Here is a 23,629-nt window from a genome sequence, read left to right as displayed (position 1 = left end):
TTTTACTTAAAATAACAACGAAAGTAAGAGCTAAAATTAAATAGCAGCATTCCGCAAGATTGGAGGGGCGTTGGGACCAAATACTGCTTGAAAACCCAATTTCATAATGGAAATAGCAAGAGATAGCTACTAAGTCTTGCTAAGCGCCTGTTTTAACTTTCAAGCATTGCCTTGTTTGTTTAGTTAAAATTGGAGGATGATGTGACATTAAAAAAAAATCCCATCGACTGCCTTTGTGTAATTCCCTCCATGTTGAACCATTTTGACTAGATTTGCATTGTAGCTGCATGTCTATGTAGAAGATGTTTTTCCTAGCTACAGTGGTTTTCAAGGGTTTAGAAAAAGACAAAACAGCCCCTAAGCTGCATTTGGAGAATTCTAATCCAAGTAGTTGAAGTAGTTACTTTCTGTTTTCAAAATCTTGTTTAGACAATCGAAAATATAAACACGAAAAAGTATGACATCGATCTTCATTTCGTGAAATCAAACTTCTTAAGAGTTTGGAGCGAGAGAGAAAAAAAAGATCAGGTCAAAGATACACCGTCACCTCTCAAATTTCCAATTACTCTACAATTATTTGGCAATTATCAATCCCCATAAGATTACTCTCTTGCCAGAGGGTTGAGCTGCCTGATTTTGTCCTACTCTCCTCCGTGCGCTACGTCACGTTCACAAGTGTCCACCACGCAATTGACCGCTAATACTTTCATTTCACATTAAAAAAAAAACAAAGGACCTCCATAATGATTGGACTTCATGACGTCCGCAATGCAATCGATCGCTGATGATTTCGTCGTCCCATCAACGAAAAATAAAAAAAAAACACAAAAAATGGGTTCGATCGCGATTGGGCTCCATAACCCAGCTTCCACCATCACCCAACGACGACAATTCTCAAGTCCCAAACTCTCCTCTTATCAACCGATTGCAAAATCCGCTACCAAGATCCGAACCCGCATCTGTGTCGGTTTCGTCAACAACCCGAAACCGAGTCACCCGTCTCTTCTCGCCGGCGCCAGTGGCGAAAGCCCGAAACTGAAGCCGAAGCCAGAAAAGCAAAATCAAATAATGGAAGAGAGATCGTGGTGCGCTTGGGGGAGGCTTTGTCTCTGGGCTTCCCTCTCTGCGTGGGGTCCGCTTGCGGAGTTGCGCTCTGGAGGCCGTCAACTTTTCTTTGGGTCTCAAGAGAGTTGCAGATTGCCGGGCTCACTGTCACCATGCTCGGTGATTCCCTTTTTTTTTTGTTTGTTATTAATTACTAGGACAAATTTTTAAAACAGACCTGTTTTTATTTCTAAAAACAGACTTGTTTCCAACTTAATTTTAAAAACCGATCCAGTTGACTGAAACTGGGTCGGTTTTTGAAAAAAAAGATTTACAAACTTCACAGGAGTTTAACTCCCGTGAATTTTTGTTATGAGAAAAAACTTCACGAGAGTTCAACTCCCGTGAAGTTTGTGAACTTTTTTTTTTCAAAAAGCGACCCAGTTTCAGTCAACTGGGTCGGTTTTTGAAATTAAGTTGGAAACATGTCTTTTGTTGAGAATAAATTTCAAAACCGGTCTGTTTTGAAAATTCCTCCTTAATTACTATTACTTTGGGTTTGGTTATTTGGTAATCTATTGATTTATGATTAACATTTGGTTTGGGTCAGGGATGGGAATGACGCTGAAGCTTGAAGACCTGAGAGCTGCACTGTTGATGCCCAAGCAGTTGGCCGCTGGTGTTTTTCTCCAGTACACGGTTACTTTTCATTATCCTCTGTTTTCCTCTAGTGCGCGCACACCTTAATTAACAAATGTGCATTGCTAGCTAGCTATATAATTGCAAGGTCCTATATTTCTATGTAATTCGAAGCAAAATTTTCCATGAAAGATGATTATACTAATACAACAATCGTGTTGTATGCTAATGTTTAGATATTGTGCAATCGACCTTAGCAAATTAATGCGGTAGTAAAAAAAGGGTAATTGGAGTTTGGGGGTGTTTGACAATTTGAAAGTGAATTTAAAATATGTAAGTTATTTTTTTACAAATGACTTTTACATCCATGTTAGCACGCAAGTGAAATACAGTGTTTGTTTGAAAAATTAAATTGTTATCGAAAGTGCAATGTGAAGATGACGTGGCAAAATAAGATTAATTAGAAAGTATAATTAAAATTATTTAATTAAATTAGTTACATTTTTTGTCACTTTCATGTGACTTTACCACTTTTTTAGGGGAAGTCAAAATTACATCAAATCATATGTGATAACTTTCTTGCATTTTACTTTCATAACCACGTACATGCAAACAAATTAACACCTAAATTGTTAATGGGGTGTTTGTTTGCGTGCAAGTGAAAGATGAAAGTGAAAAAGTTACTTTCATTTAACAATTAAGGTGTTTGTTTTCATGTAAATGGTTATGAAAGTGAGATACAAGAAAGTTGCCACATATGATTTAATGCAATTTTGACTTCCCCTAAAAAAATGGTGAAGTCACATGAAAGTGATAAAAAGTTAACTAATTTAATTAAATGATTTTAATTATACTTTCTAATTAATCTTATTTTGCCACGTCATCTTCACATTGCACTTTCGATAATAATTTAATTTTTCAAACAAACACTGTATTTCACTTGCGTGCTGACATAGATGTAAAAGTCATTTGCAAAAAAAAGTAACTTACATATTTTAAATTCACTTTCAGATTGCCAAACATCCCCTTAAAGTAACTTTCTCACTTTCATCTTTCACTTACATGCAAACAAACACCCCCTTAATAACAAAGAATTTAAATTGTTTCGTTAAAATCTAGGGTTTTTTTTCTAGATATTATGCCCTTAAATCTTCAATAGTTGTGTATTAGTCTCTCAAATCTTGGAAATTGCATATTAGTCCCTTAACTCCTGTATAATCGCATTAGTCCCTCATGTTTTGAAAATTACATATTAGTCCCTCAAATCATATAGGTTCTTGCAAAATGATCTCTCTATTAGTATTTAAGTTTTAAAAACCTAATCATATTAGGTAAATTCTAACCCAAAATCTGCAATCATCAAACTGCCCCTCTCTCTGATGTTGAACCATTTGCGATGCTCAACTTTGAGTTAGATTTTTTTGCTGGTCATTAGAGAAGAAGAACCCGGGTGAGTTTGGATTTATTTTAAGTGGGTGTTGACTTTTAGACCTATCAATATATGGATTGGGGAATATTATAGTGGGATAAAATGGTCATTTTGCCTCTAACCGTTAGACTTGACGGAATAATCCAACCAAATCTAATGTGATTTAACTTGAAGGACCATTTTGCAAGACCCTATAGGATTTGAGAGACTAATATGCAATTTCAAAGATTCAAGGGACTAATATGCAGCTATAGAATTTTTTTAAGGACAAATATGTAATTTCCAAGATTTGAGGGATTAATATGCAATTATTGAAGATTTAAGGGGCTAATATCTAAAAAACTCCAAAATCTAACCAATTTCTACTTAGATTGTAAGTTAAGAAATGTTTTCGTAGTAGGAGGAGAATTTACCCACTTGGGACTATAAAAAGATTTAAACTTGAGCAAGGAATCATCCACTTGAGGGGAACAAAACTATCATGTTATGCCTGGACAAATTACAGTCGAATGAGTTGCTGATTAGTATTCCTTTTCATAATTTCAAATGTGTTACAAAACAATATCCTGCACCGTCAGGTTGTCGTTTGTTAATCTCAAATGTGTTATAAAACAATATCCTGCACTGTCAGGTTGTTGTTTGTTAATCTCGGTCTTCTACTAAAGAACTCGAGAAGAAAACCCATATAATTAGTCAATGATTAATATATATTTCTGATGGTCTAGAACAGAAACAATTCGAGTTTCTTTAATCTAGAATGATCAAGTTACTAATAAGAAAATTGATCAAGAAGGAATTTTGTTGTAAAATTTTAGTTCCCGGGATCAACTTTGAAGAAGTTATTTGCTTGCACGCAGGTGATGCCATTATCAGGATATTTCATTAGCAAGTTGTTAAAGCTGCCTTCCTATTATGCTGCTGGCCTGATACTGGTTTCCTGCTGTCCTGGAGGCACATCAAGTAATCTTGTTACATATCTCGCACGGTATATAATCCCCCCTCAGCAATGCTAACTATATAACACGCATTATCTTGATGTTATTTTCATTGTTCATCAGAGGAAATGTAGCTCTCTCTGTGCTTATGACAGCAACCAGCACCTTAGCTGCTGCAGTAATACAGTTTATCTCCAACTTCCTTAGTTATTTCCATTCACTTTAATGTTTTGGATTACACATTCTCTAGATTTCATGATTGCAGGTAATGACGGCGTTTTTGACTTCTAAACTTGCTGGACAGTTTGTTGCGGTTGACCCTATCGGTCTCTTTAAGTCCACAGTGCAGGTGATGCAAAATGATGCATTTTATTGAAAATGAAAAGGATTTTTACTGTGTTTCTTTGTAAATGCAGGCTGTGCTTGCACCTGTACTAATAGGCGCAACCTTAAACCAATACTGTAACAATTTGGTTGAGGTAGTTTCTCCTCTTATGCCGGTCATAGCAGTTTTGAGTGTTTCCACTCTGGGTGGGGGTGCCATTGCTCAGAATGCCTCAGCTCTCTTAACTTCCGGCTTCCAAGTATTGGTTGCTTCGTTTTCTCTCCATGCTTCTGGGTTTTTCTTTGGCTACTTGTTTTCGAGGATGCTAGGGATTGATGTTTCTTCTTGTCGCACAATCTCAATAGAGGTTGGAATGCAGGTAAATTTTTGATTTTTAGTGGTATGGTTCCTCATTTCCAATGATTATATTGATTAATTCTTCATTTTTTTTCGGTTTGATTCTTCTGCAGAATGCGACTTTAGGGTTAGTGCTTGCAAGCCAGCACTTTGGGAGTCCTCTGACTGCAGTCCCTTGTGCTGTTTCAGGCATCTGCCACTTGATTTATGGCAGTGTTTTAGCTGGAATCTGGCGATGTATGCCTTCAACCAAAGATGAGAAGGGTTGTGTATGAGATAATGAGAACTTGTCATATCGTTCTCATCCAGAACAATGAACTTGTAGCTTGGATTCCTATGTCCCATAGATGGCTTGAAATAAATGCAGGAGACAATCTATTGTGAACTCAAGAGCTCAGAGGAAAAGCTGGCTGGATTACTGTTATGATTAACAGTAATCCATCCTTTCTCAAAAAAAAAGAGCTCGGAGGAAAAGAAAACGTACTCAAGAGCTTGAAGGAAAGAAAACGTTCTTTTTTAACGAGTACTACTACTGCCTTGTGCAGCTATTTCTCCTGTAAATTAATAGGAACTGAAATTGATAAGAGTTATAAAAGGAAGAGAATGTCCTTTAAAGGAACCGAAGTGCTTTGGCAATTACACAAAGGAACGATCGAAATTGAGTAACTATAAATAAAATAGGGATCATAAGACTACAATTCGATTAGGGTGCAATGCTGAGCACGGCGTGAGTTGGGACAGATTTTCAGTTCGAAAGAAAGTAATCTCAAAACCAACTAAAACAACAGATAAGGGCATGAATTCTCAACAGAACAGAGCATCAGTTCAACCGGTAATTACTGTACAGTAAGAAGATATTATCCATACGATAGCCACAGATGCCAAAAGAAATAATTCTATTATCAACACAATAGCCACAAATGCCAAAAAATTATTCAAGCACATGACCCTTCACAACAAGATGTCCTATTTTAAAAGCATATGTATATATATATAGAGAGAGAGTGAGAGAGTGAGAGAAATATGGGTATGCTTGGTACCAAACACAAAAAATTATGCTTAGTAGTGAGGTGTCAAATCCCCCTCCACTTATTCAAATATGGGAACAAATTCACATGTGTATTGAGTGGATGGGGATGTGACACATCACTACCAAGCACAAAATTTGTGCTTGGTACCAAGCATACCCATATTTCTCTCTCTATATATATATACTACAGACCCTTGGCCTGATAAAATTTTGTTTTCGAGTTTCAACTAGATTGTTTTGAGCTTCCTTGAGAGCCGAAAAGAGAACAGAATTTGGTACAGAGGGTCCAACTATGCTCTCAGCGTAAGTCTGTTAACTGCCATAGTATGTGATACTAAAAACCGTATGATAATATGTCAATGTGCTGATAAATTAGGTGGCATGCAGATATTGGACGATCTGTTTGCTTCGGAAATGCAAAGCCTACTAGGAAATTCTCTGCAGGATAAGGATCTGGATCCTCCTCGATCAGTGGTCGAAGCACGATCTATCCTCTGCTGATGGACTTGTAGAAAATTGTGATATTTGTTGTGCTTTAATGTTAACAGTATATATTAGGATATGATATGATTCAATTCATTTTTACAAGAAACGAATAAAGTTTTATGTATTGCCTTGTGCCTTCTGTGTAAAGAACATGAATGATTGCAATAATATATATGCATGTGTTGTAGCTCGATCCTTTCATTGAACTTTTGCAATGTCGCATAATACCAAACAAAAGACTTGGATCAGATTGTGTTGTCATCTGATAAATTTGGGAAGGGTTTTCTCCCATATTGTACATGCCTAGCATTGTTACAAATAAAATTCGCTCGTGTTCTCCCAAGATGTTTAGTGAGAATATCTGCAAGTTGATAATCTGATGGTATGTTGCTTGGCTCTAATGATTCTCTTCTCCATCTTCTCACGAACGAATCAAGTGGCAATCAATCTCTCTGTGTTTCAGAAAACTCCATTAAGTAGCACGTTGAGAAAATAACAAAAGGTTTGGGGGGTGTTTTGTGGCATGGTCCAAAGGTTTTTTCTTTTTTGGTGGGTGGTTTGGTTGGGGTGGGGGGTTTTCAAGAGACATTTATAAAGTCTGAGGGTGTTTTATCGAAATTATCTTCTTACATTTAGCACTTACCATAATCTTAGCAGGAAAAAAAATTTGTTTAAGAACTGGAATACAATTCTCGACAAGATAGTTCACTAGAAAGAAGTTTCACAGCAAGATTTGAGCCAACACTTTCAAAGAGAAATTTATATGCTTCTTCTACACTTGTATAGGGACACATGACCAAACCATTCCCATATCATCCATAGCAGTCTATAACTAAACTCACGATATACTCACAGCACATGCTTCAAACTCTAGACAGAAACAATAAAAGGTAAATATCCAACTCCCTAGCGTCTCCTATCAATTTGAAAACTTGAATGAAGTGGAATTCAAGGAAAACTTTAACTATACCTCTCGGATATCTCTCGCACACGCTGCAAAATGGTGGATTACCAGTGCATGAATGAATTGACTGACAACACAATTACATGCTATTGCAGTAACTTTGCCCGAAATTTTTTTGCTAATTTGTTTGCACAGGGTAGTTGAACTTCCACATGTATGATAATAAAATATATTCTTGTCCTCCATAAATGAAAAAAAGGACTTCATAAACTCATAAGCATCAAAGTAAACTAGACAAGCTAAGCCATCACCATCGTAAGTATGAACAAAAAAGCCTGTTTTCTTACCATATCCAGCATGTGTCGCTTATATAGAAACTTCTGTGGTTTCCATGTTCATTGGTTCCTCCTAAAACCTTCAAATGACTAATGACTGTTATCTGCAGTGACTTTTCCTTTATTGTCATGATAAAATTTGGAAGCTTGAACATACAGGCCAACTCCAATATTCTCCGCATTACCACTAGGCACTAACCAGAATATACCTGAATATCACAGTTCTTTGTAAGCTCTTAACCATGATTTCTCCTCCTATTGACAGGTTTAAAATTTTCATTTCCCGAAAAGATAGATAAGCCTAGGCGCCCAGTTTCATCATTAATAAAGACTTTAATGCAATACTTAACAATTTTCGCATTTACAACAAATATACTGCAAAAGAATTATGTTAATAATATCTCTTAATTTATGTTATCTGGAATACTCTAGCTTCTTAAAGGGATGAGCATTAGGCACACATGACTACCAATTCTTCCAGCTTGAACATCTTTCAGATCGAACATCATATAGATTCATGTTTTATCCATGGAGTCAGTTTCAGTTTAATAGATGTCGAAGACTTTCACAAGATGTATGGTTTTTCATGATTTTCCAAAATTCCAATGCTTTTGCTTTTATAATAGTTAAGAAAAATAAATGTCTCTCGATAACATATATGAGAGAATTCACAGCCTGGTTAGCATGAACATTTGTGCAGGATCCGTGGTTCCATAGCGCACCTCAAATAGGTGGTTGTAAGTTCTAGTGACTAAAAAAGCCATCATTCTCCATTTCTCCTACGCAGGAATTTCGATATACAGTGATAGGTAAAATAGAAAAACAATGCACTTCTGTGAAAAGAGTGCATGTGCATGCACACACACACACAAACATGCACAGACCAAAATCTTCCCTATTACGATCTGACGAATTTGAACAACATTCACGTGCTTCTTGGACACAAAAGAAAATTAACGGAACTTCCTAAATGCACCCTTAACCTTTATATTATTTTCTCCTAATTCGGATACTTCTCATATGCATCTTCTGACCTTCTGATCACTTCATGCTCATTAAGCTTTCAGTGGCATATTTGCTTTCATTTATACAGCAAAGACGATTTAGCAGACAAAGGACTTCAACTAACTTTTACAAAATTTGGTGAAGCTAGAATATCTTTTGACAAGAAAATGAGATACTTTAGGCATTCTATAGAAAGATGAATTGCTTAAGGTTGTTTCTCTATAAAAAGCCATTAAAATTGGTACCAATAGTTAAATTTCTTGCAAATGTGGAACATATTTTTATCCGCTTACTGGAACCTACTGCAACTGTGTGAAGTCTAATTCTGTATTCATGGATTCATGGACTTCTTTTATTACACACACAATGAGAAATGTACAAGTTTTTGTCATGTCAGCATGGTCAAATGACATAGTTGTATATGAGTAGTGTTGCCGTGCCCATGTTGTCTCCGTGTTGTAAGTCTCATCCATGCTTCATAGCATACACCACTTCTAGATTTCTATTTTGGACCACCTGAATGTGACTCCCAAAAACCAAGCTGTGTCATACCAACACCCATGTGAATATCTAAGCAACATAGTTTCTACTTTCTAGAATATACACAAATTGATGTGTGATTTACAGTCTTGCAGACATCTAATGTGCATCAGTCCACTAATTATCTATATCTAGAGCATTTTATTTTAAATGTTCTAGGATTAAAGTTCGCCCTTCCTTCATACACGCCTTTTAATCACTTGAAATGAGATGATAAACTATTGGGACATAACCAAGAGGTTAACTATTTGGATATATGTAGAACATAGTCAAGTTCTCAAGATACTCCAAATTATTTCATAGGTTTAACAGTTTACTTTGATCATCTGCTGTTGTCATGACCTAAAAAATTTGAAACAATGATACGTTTTAGCAGAAATAAGCAAATTGACTATGTTTGGAGCTATTACTCATTTACTGGCATAACAAAAACATGCATCAAGATCTGAACGGAGATGGCCCTGAAAATACGGGATTAAGGTTTTTTTTGTTATTGTTGTTGTCATCGGCCAACTTTCCAAATTGACTTGTCTTTATTGTCTAATAACTAGTATGCTTTTTGAGGTGTGATGTAACAAATTAGAAATGGTAACCAAACCAGAAGACAAGAAATCATCTGTGTGCAATTTCCTTGTGCTTTTAACTTTAAATTATGTCATTTGATTAGTTCGTTGAGTAGTTTCGAGTAATCATAAGGACGTGTTGATGACAATATCATGCAATAAAAGTATACATCATATGATTAGGAGAAACTAGCTTAAAGTTCATGAACCCTACAATGTTTCAATATTTCAAACTAATTCTATTTGGTCATAAAGATCAGCCAACCGACAATAACATCCCTGTGTACTGGATTACTAAAGCATTACATTCTCAGTCATAAACCTGATATTATGATGGAAGAGAATGAACCAGAAACTGTGACATGTTTATCATGCATTAAAAAAATTCTTGGTTAAACTATCAGATCTGTCATAAAGTGTTCTAAAACCAACACATGAAGTTCAGCGGAAATTGATAATGAGCAAAGAGTATCAAACCAAATAACATATTTGGATTTTCAATGGATACTAACCACTTTTTATTGCACTTCCTCGTAAAAGAAGCAAAATAGATATGGAGAAATCCTAGACACCTTCTATTTGCAAAAAAGCATGGTTCTTCCTTACTAGAGCAAATCTGTCTTCCCTGCATGTCAGGGGGATAGAAAATCAGAAAGTAGCAGAAACAGTTAAAATGACCACTAAGCACCCACCAGCTCATTGTTAAGAAATATTTAGAAGAGATGGTGAGTCATCTATCGAAATTAAAATGATTCTGTGAAAAAAACACACTTATTCAGATGGAACTGGAACCCTCGATTTATGTGGTTCTTCTGCTGGACAAAAGGCCTTAGCAATTAATAGACATTAATTTTTTTTAAGCAAAGAAAGCTGCAAAACTATCTTGACTATAGAACAACATGGTTGAGCTGACAAAATATTGGCACAAGTTACTTCTTATATTCCTTCTTAAATTTAAGGGGTTATCACAAAGGAATTTTACACATTTTCGACGTGAACTAAACTCCTCTGTAGAATGGGGAAAAACAAAGTAAGCATGGTAAGCTCTTTTGCTCTCAATCAAACCTTTGTACATCTTTCCATCTCTAGGCTTTCAACTCCTTTCAAAGATTTGAAGCGAGTTCAACACTAATGTAACAGGAATGACAACTTGACAAACATCATGGATTCTGCTTTTTATAAATATAAATTTGTCATGGACATTTTTGCATATTGGATGTTGCCATAAGAATTTCACGCAATACGCTTTCCTAACTTTGCATCCTTAAGCGGTACACCAATACCTGAAAACATCACAAGACTTGCATAGTAAAAAAATGGCTATGAAGGTAAAATTTGGAAACATTCAAAATAATCTTGAATCCTCACCATGTCTCCTCTACTATCGGTAAAAGAATCGCGCAAGCCTGCAAGAGATTCTTGTGCCCCCACTACTTGCAGCTCCTTCAAAGGATCAGACTCAGCCTTAACTACCACCATAGACTGCTTGAGCTCCAGAGTTCCATCTTGAGGCTTCCTTGCAAAAATCTCAATTTCTTCTGCACTTACTGAAGTTTGAAGAGCAATAAACTGCAAACACAAATTCTATATCATCTTGAGCCAAAGTGATATTTCAATTTATTAAAAACCTAAGAAACATTAATGAAATATGGTGAAGAAAAGAAAATTCACTTGACAAAGGTGTCTAATGGACAAAGTTGGTCGGCAGCAAATATATGGCCTCTCTATATTAGGCACATTTTTTCCTTCCATAGGAAGCAAGGTAAGGTGTACATCCAACTGAAAACAAAAACAAAATGGGAAAAATATTCAATGACAAGCCAAGTGTATGGTAACATTGATTATAGAATATCAAAGATGTTCCTTAATCCATATTATACCTCATTCTCATTGCCCTCTAAGTTACGAATGTATTCCACTAACTTGGTTATGCGTCCACCCTTGACAAACCTACCATTTGCTCCACTAGAGTTACCATGCCTGATCTGGCTTCGAACGCCACCTTTTCCCCATGCCAACATTTCTCTGTTTCCTACTCGAAGAGGTGAGGTACCTCGGTTGTCTCTGTTTGTTTCTATATCATCATTTTCTTCACCGACAGTATCAGTATTTCCTGCGATTCTAGCTGGCGAGGACCGAGGTGCAGGCCATCTTCTACATCTCTTCTGCCTTCTTTCAGGAGAGGGCTCATCTGCAGAGGATGACTCTTTGCCGTCATTACCATTGGCATCTTCCTCTTCCTCGTCCTCAGATCCAGTATTGTCATTAGCACTACTTCTTCCACGTCTTCGTCTATGAGAGCTCCGGTATTGTGATCTCCTGACAAAAGCTGCAGCTGTGGTTTTAGCTGGGTGCCTCCGCTTTCCTAGTGCTTCAGATTGTCGTCGGAATGTTTCAGCTATGGAAGCTTGAATCTATTAACAAATAGAGACTATTAATAACAAGAAATGACAATTAAAAAAAAGCTTCAAAAGGTAACATTGTAGGACTCCAGAACAAGTGTTTCGGCAGTTAACGCATGAAGCAAAAGAAAATATACTAAAAGTATGACTAAGAAAATGTGATTGACGAAGTGAAACGGATGATACAACTGACTTAAATGTTTATTGACAATTTCAAGTCATAGAATTCCAATTTAGGTAAATGTGGTGATTGAAATTTGAAAGGCCCAAGATGGACAATCTTGATACCATACACATGTAGATTACAGTTAACCTACCTTCTTGTTACGATTTTTCTCCTCTTCATGGAAAGCCAATTCCTGCAGTGATAATTCAGGTATGAATTAACTCCACAGATGAACCATATCAACGAAATCCAACTGTGAATTCTTTCAAAAAACCTCAACTACCAATGGTATATGTACCTCTTCCTCATACTTATCGATATCTGGATATAAAGCAGCAATTAGAGCATCATAATTTGGATCATCCCTCAGAGAACGCCTACTTGCGCAATGAGTACGGCATGCAGGGCACTCATTATTTCTGCATGTATAAAGTTTTACACACATCACTCCCCGGACCAATAAAATATTCAAATAAAATTAGACTATTACTTGTTCATTGTTAAACCAATGTACATGGACATGACTGTAATCCTAGGATGACACAGAAGTTAAGCCATGTCTCATAACTTACCCAAGTCGCATTGATTTGTCAATGCATTCCCTACAAAAGCGATGTAGACACTCCATTACTGTCCTCGTCTTGCGAATTATACCTGGCATACAAAACAGTACAGGGATCAACTAATCATACTTCAATATAGATGAAAACAAATTATACACCAAATGAATATGCAGAGTAGAAGAATACAAAGTACATCAGAAGTAGCTTACATACCTTTCACACGCTAAAACATAAATGTGATAAGAGAAATACAGTTTCCTTTTACATATTTGGAAAAAGGTACAGATCACGCCTAACAATAATACTAGTTTCTGTGCGTCACCCTAAGGCCTAATCATATCCTCTAAACCATGAATTATTGTCACAAATATGACGAGGAGGCTGAACCATCTCAAGCAACAAATCAGGCTTCGACTACATTTGTGTAAACAAACAACGTAGGATGCACAACATATGACGAGGAGGCTCAATGTTGTGGAGTTCACTTTCGAGTTGTGCCGCTGTAAACCATGAAAACATGAAGAGGCAAATAGGCTGTTGGACTTTAGAAGATGTCATGAATGCAAATAACCCATTTCAGAAGATAATCTTGATCTAGTTCTCTGGAGGCAGACAGCAAACCTCTAAATTATTCTAATGACTTATTGCAAAATATTGAAAAAAGAACATAAAATAAGAGAGGAAATATTTAACTACCAGAAGATTTGAGACAAACATAAGGAACCAGTGGCGGAGTGAGGATTTTTTTTTTTTTGTTGGGGGGTGGGGGGTTAATAAGGTAAATAAAAAATTGCATGGTTGATTAGTATCTAAACATCAATACATAACAAGATTTTCAACATCAAATTTCAAATTAGAATCCAGTGAAGGGGATCGCAACAATCAAACTCTCGCATGGTCCATCCATTCAACATCCATATTAGTCTCCCCAAATCTTTCATATTTTCAAACTAGTCCCCCGAGTCTTCATATTTTGAATTAGTCTCCCAAATTCTTAAGTACTTTGAAATTAGTCCCTCAAATCTTCATATTTTGGACGTAGTCCCCCAAATCATTGAAGTGTTTTGAAATTAGTCCCTCTATTTAGTAGAAGGTTGAAAGCTTTGGGGGACTTTGAAAACATTTAACAGATTTGGGGGACTAATTTCAAAATATGAAGATTTGGAGGACCAATTTCAAAACACTTTTTGAGGGACTAAAATATGAAAGATTTAAGGGACTAATATCGAAAAACCCCTTTTTCAACTCATTTACATCTTATAGCTCCATTAGACAAAAATACAGCACATTAATACCCATGATTTTCTTTTTTTTCTTTTTTTTTTTGGGGGGGGGGGGGGGGGGGGGGGGGCGCGGCGAACAAAAACTAAGCATAATGTCCCTCTTGCCAGAAAGCTCAAGTCAGCGAACCACTCTCAGCAGTTTCTATACGCATACTCACTAGCTTGAGGACATGCAATAAAAGCATGCAGATACATCACACTTCTAAATCTAGGATACATATAACACAGACATAAAAAGACAAGAGCGTGCACATCATGTGCATATAATTATGACCATTACAATTCAGGATTCATGTGACACATGTAAGATCGCTACTCACGAACAAGGCAAATTATTTAAAAAGTTCAGGAGCAGTGCCAACTGTGTTTATATAGGTCTATATATTGTGCTTTCCCTATGTTTCATGCATATTTGACACAAGGGTTCCTGCTATGGAAAAGTTATCTAATATAACAAAAAATTAAAGCTGTGTGGCAAGTATAACATGCGCTCTAAATGAATTTGATGACTGCAGATCAAAATTATGTCCTGGACTTAAAAGTAAACTTACAATGCACCTGGGTCAAAGAAATAAAGAAGGATAAAGCGACCAGAATATGAGGGATAAACTTTTAATACAAGGCCTCTTTACAGGACTGATCCTTCAAGTTATGCTGTTTACAGATTCATCTAGGTTGTGCTATCTTTTAAGGCATGCCTAACAACAAAAGGCGATCAAAACATACTACTAACAATCACACCAGTGTTCTTAGGACCTAGCACATAAAAGAAAGCTTTCCAGATATTTCATACCTAAGCATATAGGGCACTGTACTTCTCTGCGTATGTCTGCCAGTTTAACAACTATGAATCTGCAAACAAAATCAAGGTCCAAAATCAGTTCTACTATCACAATGATACAGTTTGAACATGCCTATTACAGTAAAGAAGGCTCAATCACATTAGAGAATAGAAATTCCATAACATACAATATCAAGTACACAAATGTAGATAACAAAGCACCAAAGAATAATATAAACCATTATCAAGTATATTTATCTCTCAAATTAAATCCTTCTAACCATTACACCAAAACTCCGAAGTTATGGCGAAAATCAAGGATTATAGTCGAGTACACTTATCTCTTAAATTAAATTCATCTAACCATTACATCAAAACTTCACAGTTCCAAAGTTACGGCGAAGATCAAAGATTATAGTTTTATATTAATTCTAACATGCCCCTAGGTTGAGCACCTTTTTTATGGGATAAAAACCAAGACTCATGCAACAGTAATAATTTTTTAAAATCCGCATTAAATTCATGGTCAGCAAGATTCGAACCTGGGTTGCTCTGATATCATCTCAAATTAACTTCCTCTAACCATCACACAAAAACTCTGAAGTTATGGTGAGTATCGAGGATTATAATTTTATATTAATTCTAACATCCATAAAATACGAACAAAAGCGTTCTCAAAGAGATGTGATATAGTACTATTTATGAGTATGCATTTTACAAAAAAACTATACACACACATGAGGATATTGGATATGAGTTATTACCTCATCAAAAAAACAAAAAACAAAAAGAACTAATAAAAGATAGGAGTGGAGAAGTCCACCTGCTAGGATGTGACGATTAGGGTGGGCCTCACCGGTAGTTTATCTCTTGGTAGCTCATTTAGCATCATGAGCTGCCAACATATACCCATTTTTCATGCACGCGCACGCACATATATAATTATATAATGTTGTTGGTCTGAGGCAATTTTTTAATGGTATGCATACATTAGCTAAAATATCAAAAATTACATGTCACATACGTATTTTGCAGATTTTAATATTTTTTTTCTACGATCTAATCTCACTTTGGAATCTTGCACATACAGAAGAGAGCTTAGATTCTTAATTTCTCTCTCTGATGAAGAATACATTATCAAACCACTCAATTAGAACAAATTTGATCCAAATCATAAACCAAGTTACTATTTTAGTGATAATTTCACCATGTGATGAGCATTAATGGGTTTGTGATGAGTGATGACTAGCACCAAGCAAGTCTTTTATGCATGTTCCTATTCTGAATGGCTGGTGGAGGCATATTTCAGTATCAATAGTAACTCCTTAATGTGCATGAACCATAAAAAGACGAAAGAATGCCTATGAGGCCCTTATAAGCATAACTGTGATATGCATCACAGATGGTGAGAAGAGAGAAGCTCTATGGCGAATGATTAGTGAAACCACGATAGTAAGAAGTAAGAACAAGAAGAGGAAGATCTACTTGTCAACAGGAGTCCTGCGAACCCCAAGAGTGACATCAGAGAAACTTGCCAGCTCTGGAGAAGACAACAATTGTTTAAGTATTCTGCTCAGGAAAAATGGATGCCAAATATTTGTTACTATCGCAGATATGTATTCTCAGACCAGTTTGGTGATATTCAATAACAATTTTAGGTAAGTACACTTATTCAGGATCAAGGGGGCTTTCACACCCTCCATGCTGAAAATATCTGGATTCCTTTTACAAGTCCTGCCTTCATGAAATCTTTTCAGGACACATCCAACAATGGTCAGTTGAATGCAGCAATCATCACAAACTCTTTGTTAGAACTTAGAATTGGTGGTCTACATATGATTTTGCAGGATACTAAGAAAAATTGCCTGAGTCTTTTATTCTGCTCATTGTGCATGATAATTATTTTCATGATAAAATCAAGGAAAAGACTAAAAAAGTAGGAATAAAATGTTGTTGCCCACAGCTTCCTCTGGCATGTTGGCTCCAACATTATACATTCTTGGTACCACAAGATCAAATGGTAAGGAACGAATGGCAGAAGTATTTGTCAAGGAACAGGCAGTGGTCTTTAGAGGCAAAATGAGAGGTTAGGTGACAAGGTCCTATATCGTCTGAGACAATAGACACAAAAGAAGGGGATGAGTGAAACAATGCAATAAGTAATAAAAAGCATCACAAAACCAACAAATAATGTGCAATTAAACACAATATAAATAAAATAATAACAAAAATAGATAAGTTACAACCGAATGTCCAAAGTCACAAATAACTAACATGACATAGATCTATGCTATATACTAAAGTAAGACCTAAACCACCTGTTGACACATAAACAAAGTAGTAACTAACAAGTACCAAGTCACAAATAATTAACAAGACATAAATCACAAGCGAATGTTGTTCATATTATTAACCAAGATGGTTGTACTCATGCTCTTGTGGGATTTACATTACGCCTCCCATGCTTTATACTTTGAAGGGGATATCTATGCATTAGTGATACTTTGTAGAGCAGGATGGCTGATAGTTATTACTTTATTATAGAATTATCATCTTGTTAGTTATATGTAACTTTGGACATCCGGTTGTGATTCATCTTTTTTTTTAAATTGTGTTTTATTGATATTGTGTTTAGTTGCACATTATTTGTAGGTTTTCTCATCTTTTCAAATACTTAAGAGCCTTGTTTCACTCAAGCGATCACCCTTTTGGTGCCTGCCGCCTCAATCATAAAGCACTTTGTTGTCTCGGCATGCCCTTTTGCATTTAAAGCACTTTGACAGGAATAGACCAGGGACTAATTATTCAGCAGCTAATTTCTTAAAAACTCAATAATTAGGACCCAAAATGATCTCAAAACCTACTGATTAGAGAGACAGATTAACTATCACCAACAGCACCTTTTCTTCCTGCTATCCGCACCATCAGAACTATTCACAACAGACACAAATCAGTTGTTTTCGACCACGATACTATATATAGTAAGAAACATAACCAGCTAGTTAAGTAAAAAAAAGCTCCCTCTTCTCCTAATAATCAATTAATTTCAATCAAACAAACCAGCAGAAACCCACACAAGCCCGACTACTTTGTCCTAGCCTCAGCCCAATCCTTACAAAGGCCTAAGTACTACAACAAACAGCGACAAATTCAGCAGATTGTGAAACCAGGATGGAAACCAATTCCGGCACCCTCGGGCCGAAGACTAACACACATTCAAGCCGGCAACCTTATCCTGTGCCCACGGATCACCACACACAAACCAACGAACGCATCTTGCCGCCGCCGACGAGATCGGGTCCAGCTCGTGCATAAGACTCGACGCGATCAACAAGTAACAAATCCAGAACACAACAACAAAGCAATCCAGAAAGTGAAAGAACAAGGGGACGTACTCATCTTTCTCGGTTCCGCTGCCTCCATCCTCCTCCTCGTCCGAATCTGGACGACGAAATCAAACCTGTGAGTCCTCAACAACTCGAGACCGTAGGCATCGAAGAGAACCTTACCTTCTTCTTGCTTCGCAGCCTCGGCTGCTGCTGATTCGGCGGCGGCGGCGACTGCTGCTTCTGCTCCCCTTCGTCGTCCTCCTCCTCCTTAGCGGCGGTGGACGGCGGAGGAGAAAGGAGGAGGCTGAGGCGGCGATGGCTCGTCGTCGTGAGGGACCGCTTCTGAGCGGGCATTTTGTTGGTTGGTGATTCTTGTTTATTTGTTGGAGGGGGTTTGCGAGATGTTGAGGGACGGAGCGGATTTGTCGATCGCTCACGTTGAGGCGGAGGGGAGGGGAGGGGGCGACGAAAGCACATGCAGCCAGAGGCACCAGCTGTTCCTCTTGCGCCTCTTTCTTCCTTCCCCCTCTTCTGTTGGCTTCTCTCTCTTTCTTTGGTTATTTTAGTGCTCGGTTCCTGTTGCTTTCCCCTACACTCGCGTTTGGGATTATTTCTACATTAGTCCCGTATATCTTTTGTATTCCGGGACTAGTCTCAGAAAATGAAAATTTGCTTTTAGATACCCTGGTCATTGTAATTGATGTTAGGTCCTCCAAATCATTGAAATTGCTATTAGATTTCATGGAAGGTACGACTTGCTTGAAATTAGTTGCTAGTTAGTACCCATTTGAACCTACGGAGAATATTCCTTCTATTTTAAGATTTTTTGGGATGGAATGTTAGGTGTACATTTTCTTGTACAACTCAATCCGAGGTGAGAGAAGGGTTTTGGTGTTGATTCTAGAAGCGACGTGATGAAGCAGGAGTTACAGATTAATAGGGAAAACGGACACTTGGCGGGCAAGAGGTATTTATTTAATGAGGATGTTTTGGCATTTAGCATTCAGAATTAGCCACTAACTGAATCATAATTGATAGATTGAGTGGATTTTATGAAGGATGGGCTAATTTCAAGCATCTTGTATAATTTAGAGCACCTTATGGCAATTTCAACAATCTGTGGGACTAGTCTCGGGATACGAAAGATGTGAGGGACTCATATGGAAATATCCCTTGCCATTTTTTATTATAGGTTTTTTTCATTTTAGACTGGCGTCTTTGTCAACACTGTATTTCACCACCTAATCTTTATATTTCTAAACAAGACCCAAGCCAATTATGCTGCTGTAAAATAACGCCCGTTGCACCCCCCGCAAGCGTATTGAGTTTCTTAAATAAACCCCAATTTCGAACAAATGTCCAGATTTGGGATCTAATTTATAAATATGAAGATTTGAGGGTCTAATACAGAATTAATAACTCATTCATTATTTTGGTGGATGCTTTTCTTAAAAAAAAAAAAAAAACCATAAGACCGCTTCAATGCTTTGCTTTGCTTTTCTTTTCTCCTTCCTTTTTTTTTTAAAGTTTGGTCTTGCTGGAGGGGGGTGATGAGTCAAGCGGTCAGGTGAAACTGGGCGGGGGCGCCAGTTAAGGCTCGTCGTTTGGCTTCGGTTTGGTGTCCGGTCCGGGTCTGGGATCCAGTCCAAATCTTAAAGTGACCTTTCAAAAACGAGGATTGAGCAGGGATGACGTGAGAAATGCTAATTTCTTATTCCCGTTTTAATAAAAAGATTTGATTAAAGTGAAACATTTTGATTCCATTCAGCTTGAATATCTAATATTGGAGATGGTTTTAAAACTAGCTTTCGATTGGATGAATGGTGTCATTGGTGTGTATCCACTCTTTCGGTCATTAGATTCTCGCCATTGTACGTTGCTAGCTAGTAATAATCAGATAGGATCAGTTGTTGCTTTTTGATGGCAAGACGGATGAAACATCTCTTGTTCTGCGTTCTTTAGTAAGTCGAGTTGTTGTCAGCTTGTATATCAATGTCATTAACCCGTAGAACGAGTCCAAGCCTTCACTTCTCATAAATAGACATCGTTTTTGTTGCAGTAACACATCAATTTATAAATAATGGAGGACTTCATTGTCCCATGGCAAAGTCGATATAGAGCATTAAGGTCCCTTTTAAAGTTAGAGCATTCATCTGGTTAGCTACGAAGAATGCAATTCTTACTTGGGTAACCTGAGAAGGCATAACTGCAAGGTTTGAATGCTTGTCCCATTGGACAAATTTTAAAAACTGTCATATTTACAAAAAAAAAATTGTCAAAACCGACTTATTCTAAAAAAAATTATCAAAACCGATCTAGTTTCAGCCGTCAGGCTAAAACTAGGTCGGTTTTAAGAAAAAACAATCTGAAACTTCACAGGACTTGAAGTCCCGTGAAGTTTAGCCGTCTATAATGAAATTAATTAAGGGCGACAAATCTTTCACGTGACTTCAAGTCCTGTGAAATTCTTTAGTAGAAAACGAGTCTTTCATTAAGTAAAATGAGCCATTTGGAAGTCTCATGAGTAAAAGAACTTCACGGGACTTCACACAGCTTAATTAAACGGCTGCTAAACTTCACGGGACTTCAAGTCCCGTGAAGTTTCAGACTTTTATTTGTCAAAACCGACCCAGTTTCAGTCAGACAGCTGAAACTAGGTCGGTTTTGACAATTTTTTTTAAATCAGATCGTTTAAATCAGATCGGTTTTGTCAAATTTTTTTAAATAGGACGGTTTTCAAAATTTGTCATTGCCCTCTTTGCAGACAAGAGGAGAAATTTCTTGACCGTTTCATGTTTTTCTGTCATTTCAGTAGGGAAATATAGAGGCCTTTTGGGCATATTAGTAGAGACAACATTTCCCCCCATCTTACATGAATGTTTGGTCTTCACGGTAGTGTGTTCACGCGCACGTTGAGTCAAAGAGTTTGTGCTATATTATTTGTGCTGCTATTTCTTTGAATTTTTTGGGATGAACGGAATGATAGAATATTCAATTCAAGTATATTAGAGATGCATTGCTAAATTCATAATTTGATGTTTTAACATTTCGAGAGTTGTTGAAAAAGACACGAGAGATATGTTCATCCATTGATAAGGGATTATGAGATTTTTAAAGATTCCAGACATTTCAATGACAAAGACTCTGAGTTCGAGATGGAGATGGAGATCTAGTTTGTGTATTTTGGTTCTCTTAGATGTTATTTCTAAAGTATTTGAGCTCTTCTTTTATTTCGCCACAATTTATTTTAGCATAAAATTTCAAAAGAGCCCTATTTGCAAACTTATTCCTTCAAAACGATCCCTTTCAACTTTATTTATCAAAACCGATCTGGTTTCAGTCCCAGCACTGAAACCAAGTTGGTTTTGGCGAAAAAAGTTTCCAAACTTCACGGGTAGGGCTGGGCATATTCGGTTCGGTTTGGTTTTATGCCCAATCCGCATCCAATCCGAATTTTCCGGATTCTCAAAACTCTCATCCAGATCCAGATTTTTTCCCCTTCATCCGAATATTCGGCACAACCGAAATTCGGTTCGGTTCGGTTCGGTTTCGGTTTTGAATTTGTAAAGAGTTCTATCCAAAGACTTCTGTTGTGAATTTGCAAGCTGGGCTTGTCCTCATGATGAGGATCCTGAGCTCGCCAACAAAGCTTTATTAGACTGGTTATCATCTTTAGAATAAAGTTTTGAGTTGATATAATTACGCAGAGAACTGGTGTTTTAAAGATGTTGTTCATATAATACATCATGCTTATCTCTTGTAAGTATCATGTACATAACACATTTTGTGATTGATTTGAATCTTATGTAATTCTCAAGATCTTTTCTGCGAATTTTTTTAACTAAAGTTTAAGTTTATTTAATTACACGGGGGAGTGATGTTTTGTATGATATTGTTCATATAATGTAGCATATGCATCTTTTGTAAGTGCATCATGTGCATAAAAAATTTTCTGGATTGATTTGAATCTTTACTTAGTTCTCAAGGATATTTTTCTTTGATATTGCTGTACTCATTGCTTGAAACTGCTTCTTGCGCCGTTTGAATCTATTGGATGATAACAGGAAAAGTTTTGAGGTATAAGTTTAGTCTCTAAACCGCCCAACAGAATTCAGGTCGGGTTTTTTTTTGGGCGGTTCAGGGGTTCAAACCAGATCCAAACCGATTTAATTCGGTTCGGGCGGTTTAGAGACTTCTTCTCATCCATTTAATTCGGTTCGGTTAACCGGTCTGTTTTTTCGGGCGGTTTTTTCGGTTGAACCGGTTTTTTCGGTTTTTGTCCACCCCTATTCACGGGACTTCAAGTCTCGTGAAGTTTTAGCAGTCATTTTGTTAAGCTGCTAAACTTCACGGGACTTAAGTCCCGTGAAGTTTCAAAGTTCAAAAAACTTTACGGGACCTCAAGTCCCGTGATGTTTCAAAGGTAAAAAAAACTTCACGGGACTTGAAGTCTCGTGAAGTTTGAGCTGAATTTTCACAGTTTAAAAATCTAAATTTTTACAAGTAATCACCAAGAAATTGTGAGAATATACAAAAAAATTGAATTACTTTTTTTAAAAGATTTTACCTTTGTTAGACCCTAATGCCACTAGGAAAGAACCCTAGAGGGGGAGGGGGGGGATAGTGTCTTATGCTAATCTAATCCGATTTTATGCTAATTAAAACTAATTAACAAATATATACTAGCAAGTATGATATGCTACAAGATATGTGCAATGATATACAATATAAACAATGGTAAACAATATGATCATGCAACAATGACGATATAACAATATGCAAGAATAAATGCGCCAATGCCAAACCCAAACACAAGGAAATGATCACGGAGTTCGGACCTTCCGTCTTACGTCTCCGTTCCCCACTCCCGGGGAGAATCCACTACACAACCTGGTTTGGAAGTCGGAACTTCTCTACACACTCGGTTTTCTAGCTAACCGAAAACTCTACACACTCGGTTATCAAGTCAACCGATAACTCTCACAAATCCTCACAAAGTACATACACAAGCTACAATCTCAAGTGTTGGTCCTCACGTATCGACACCCTCAAGTGCTCGAAATTATCACCTCTCACATTTGTTGGCCTTCTTGTTTTGATGATGTTTAACAAACAATTTACCACTAATGTTGTTTGTCTAGTATTTCATATTCATTATTGTGTTTTAGTATATATTGCATAGAATATGCAATTTTATGAAAATATTGTTTTCTCAATTTATGGACTTAACAATAATCATGTACACATTTTATTAAGTCTATATAATCATTGTGCAAAGTTTCAAAATATGGTTTAGCCAAAATATCAAAATTCACATGTTTACATTTTTGTGTTTTGAACTATTTTACAAAATGATGATTTTTTACAAATGGGAAATGCAATTTGGAAAATTCTTTTTGTAACATGTTCATTTACATGTTTATATATATTTCCCAAAGTTTTATTATTTTTGGACTTCATTTGTTATTATTATCAATTTTCCAAAGTCTCAAAAATCAGGTTTTAAAAACTGT

The 23,629-nt window shown here is 36.7% G+C and overlaps 2 protein-coding genes across 3 annotated transcripts; one reads left to right on the top strand and one right to left on the bottom strand.

Moving 5' to 3' along the window:
* Positions 832-5,249, top strand: LOC109834803 (probable sodium/metabolite cotransporter BASS1, chloroplastic). The gene is made up of 8 exons (XM_020402819.1): positions 832-835; positions 946-1,224; positions 1,655-1,743; positions 3,970-4,097; positions 4,171-4,225; positions 4,313-4,396; positions 4,464-4,751; positions 4,843-5,249. Exons 1-8 carry the CDS (start codon positions 832-834, stop codon positions 5,002-5,004), a joined length of 1,089 nt encoding a protein of 362 aa, XP_020258408.1. The 3' UTR covers positions 5,005-5,249.
* LOC109833454 (putative E3 ubiquitin-protein ligase RING1a) lies at positions 7,040-18,695 on the bottom strand. 2 transcript variants are annotated; one of them, XR_002245213.1, is made up of 12 exons: positions 18,297-18,695; positions 18,183-18,228; positions 14,800-14,858; positions 12,733-12,814; positions 12,459-12,579; positions 12,312-12,353; positions 11,473-12,006; positions 11,264-11,371; positions 10,961-11,161; positions 10,658-10,875; positions 10,105-10,217; positions 7,040-7,693 (listed from the first exon to the last, which is right to left on the bottom strand). XR_002245213.1 is itself a non-coding variant. In XM_020401126.1 (10 exons), exons 4-10 carry the CDS (start codon positions 12,786-12,788, stop codon positions 10,843-10,845), a joined length of 1,095 nt encoding a protein of 364 aa, XP_020256715.1. In that variant the 5' UTR covers positions 12,789-12,814; positions 14,800-14,858; positions 18,183-18,228; positions 18,297-18,695; the 3' UTR covers positions 10,510-10,842. The 2 variants fall into 2 exon arrangements, 1 of the variants encoding a protein (XP_020256715.1); XM_020401126.1 differs by lacking the exons at positions 7,040-7,693; positions 10,105-10,217 and having other exon boundaries at positions 10,510-10,875.

This window comes from Asparagus officinalis, chromosome 3 (genome assembly GCF_001876935.1).
Source record: "Asparagus officinalis chromosome 3, Aspof.V1, whole genome shotgun sequence".
Classification (NCBI taxonomy): domain Eukaryota; kingdom Viridiplantae; phylum Streptophyta; class Magnoliopsida; order Asparagales; family Asparagaceae; genus Asparagus; species Asparagus officinalis.
This window is presented reverse-complemented; position numbering and strand designations above follow the sequence as displayed.

What these genes read in the sequence shown, in the direction of transcription:
- LOC109834803 (XM_020402819.1), top strand. An exon ending in CTTGTTACATATCTCGCACG is followed by an intron (nt 4,098 to 4,170) that starts GTATATAATCCC and finishes ATTGTTCATCAG; the next exon opens with AGGAAATGTAGCTCTCTCTG. An exon ending in CCAGCACCTTAGCTGCTGCA is followed by an intron (nt 4,226 to 4,312) that starts GTAATACAGTTT and finishes TCATGATTGCAG; the next exon opens with GTAATGACGGCGTTTTTGAC.
- LOC109833454 (XM_020401126.1), bottom strand. Translation starts at nt 12,788, where the DNA reads ATGGAGTGTCTACATCGCTTTTGTAGGGAATGCATTGACAAATCAATG. An exon ending in TAGAGGGCAATGAGAATGAG is followed by an intron (nt 11,372 to 11,472) that starts GTATAATATGGA and finishes TTTTGTTTTCAG; the next exon opens with TTGGATGTACACCTTACCTT. An exon ending in CCGATAGTAGAGGAGACATG is followed by an intron (nt 10,876 to 10,960) that starts GTGAGGATTCAA and finishes TGATGTTTTCAG; the next exon opens with GTATTGGTGTACCGCTTAAG.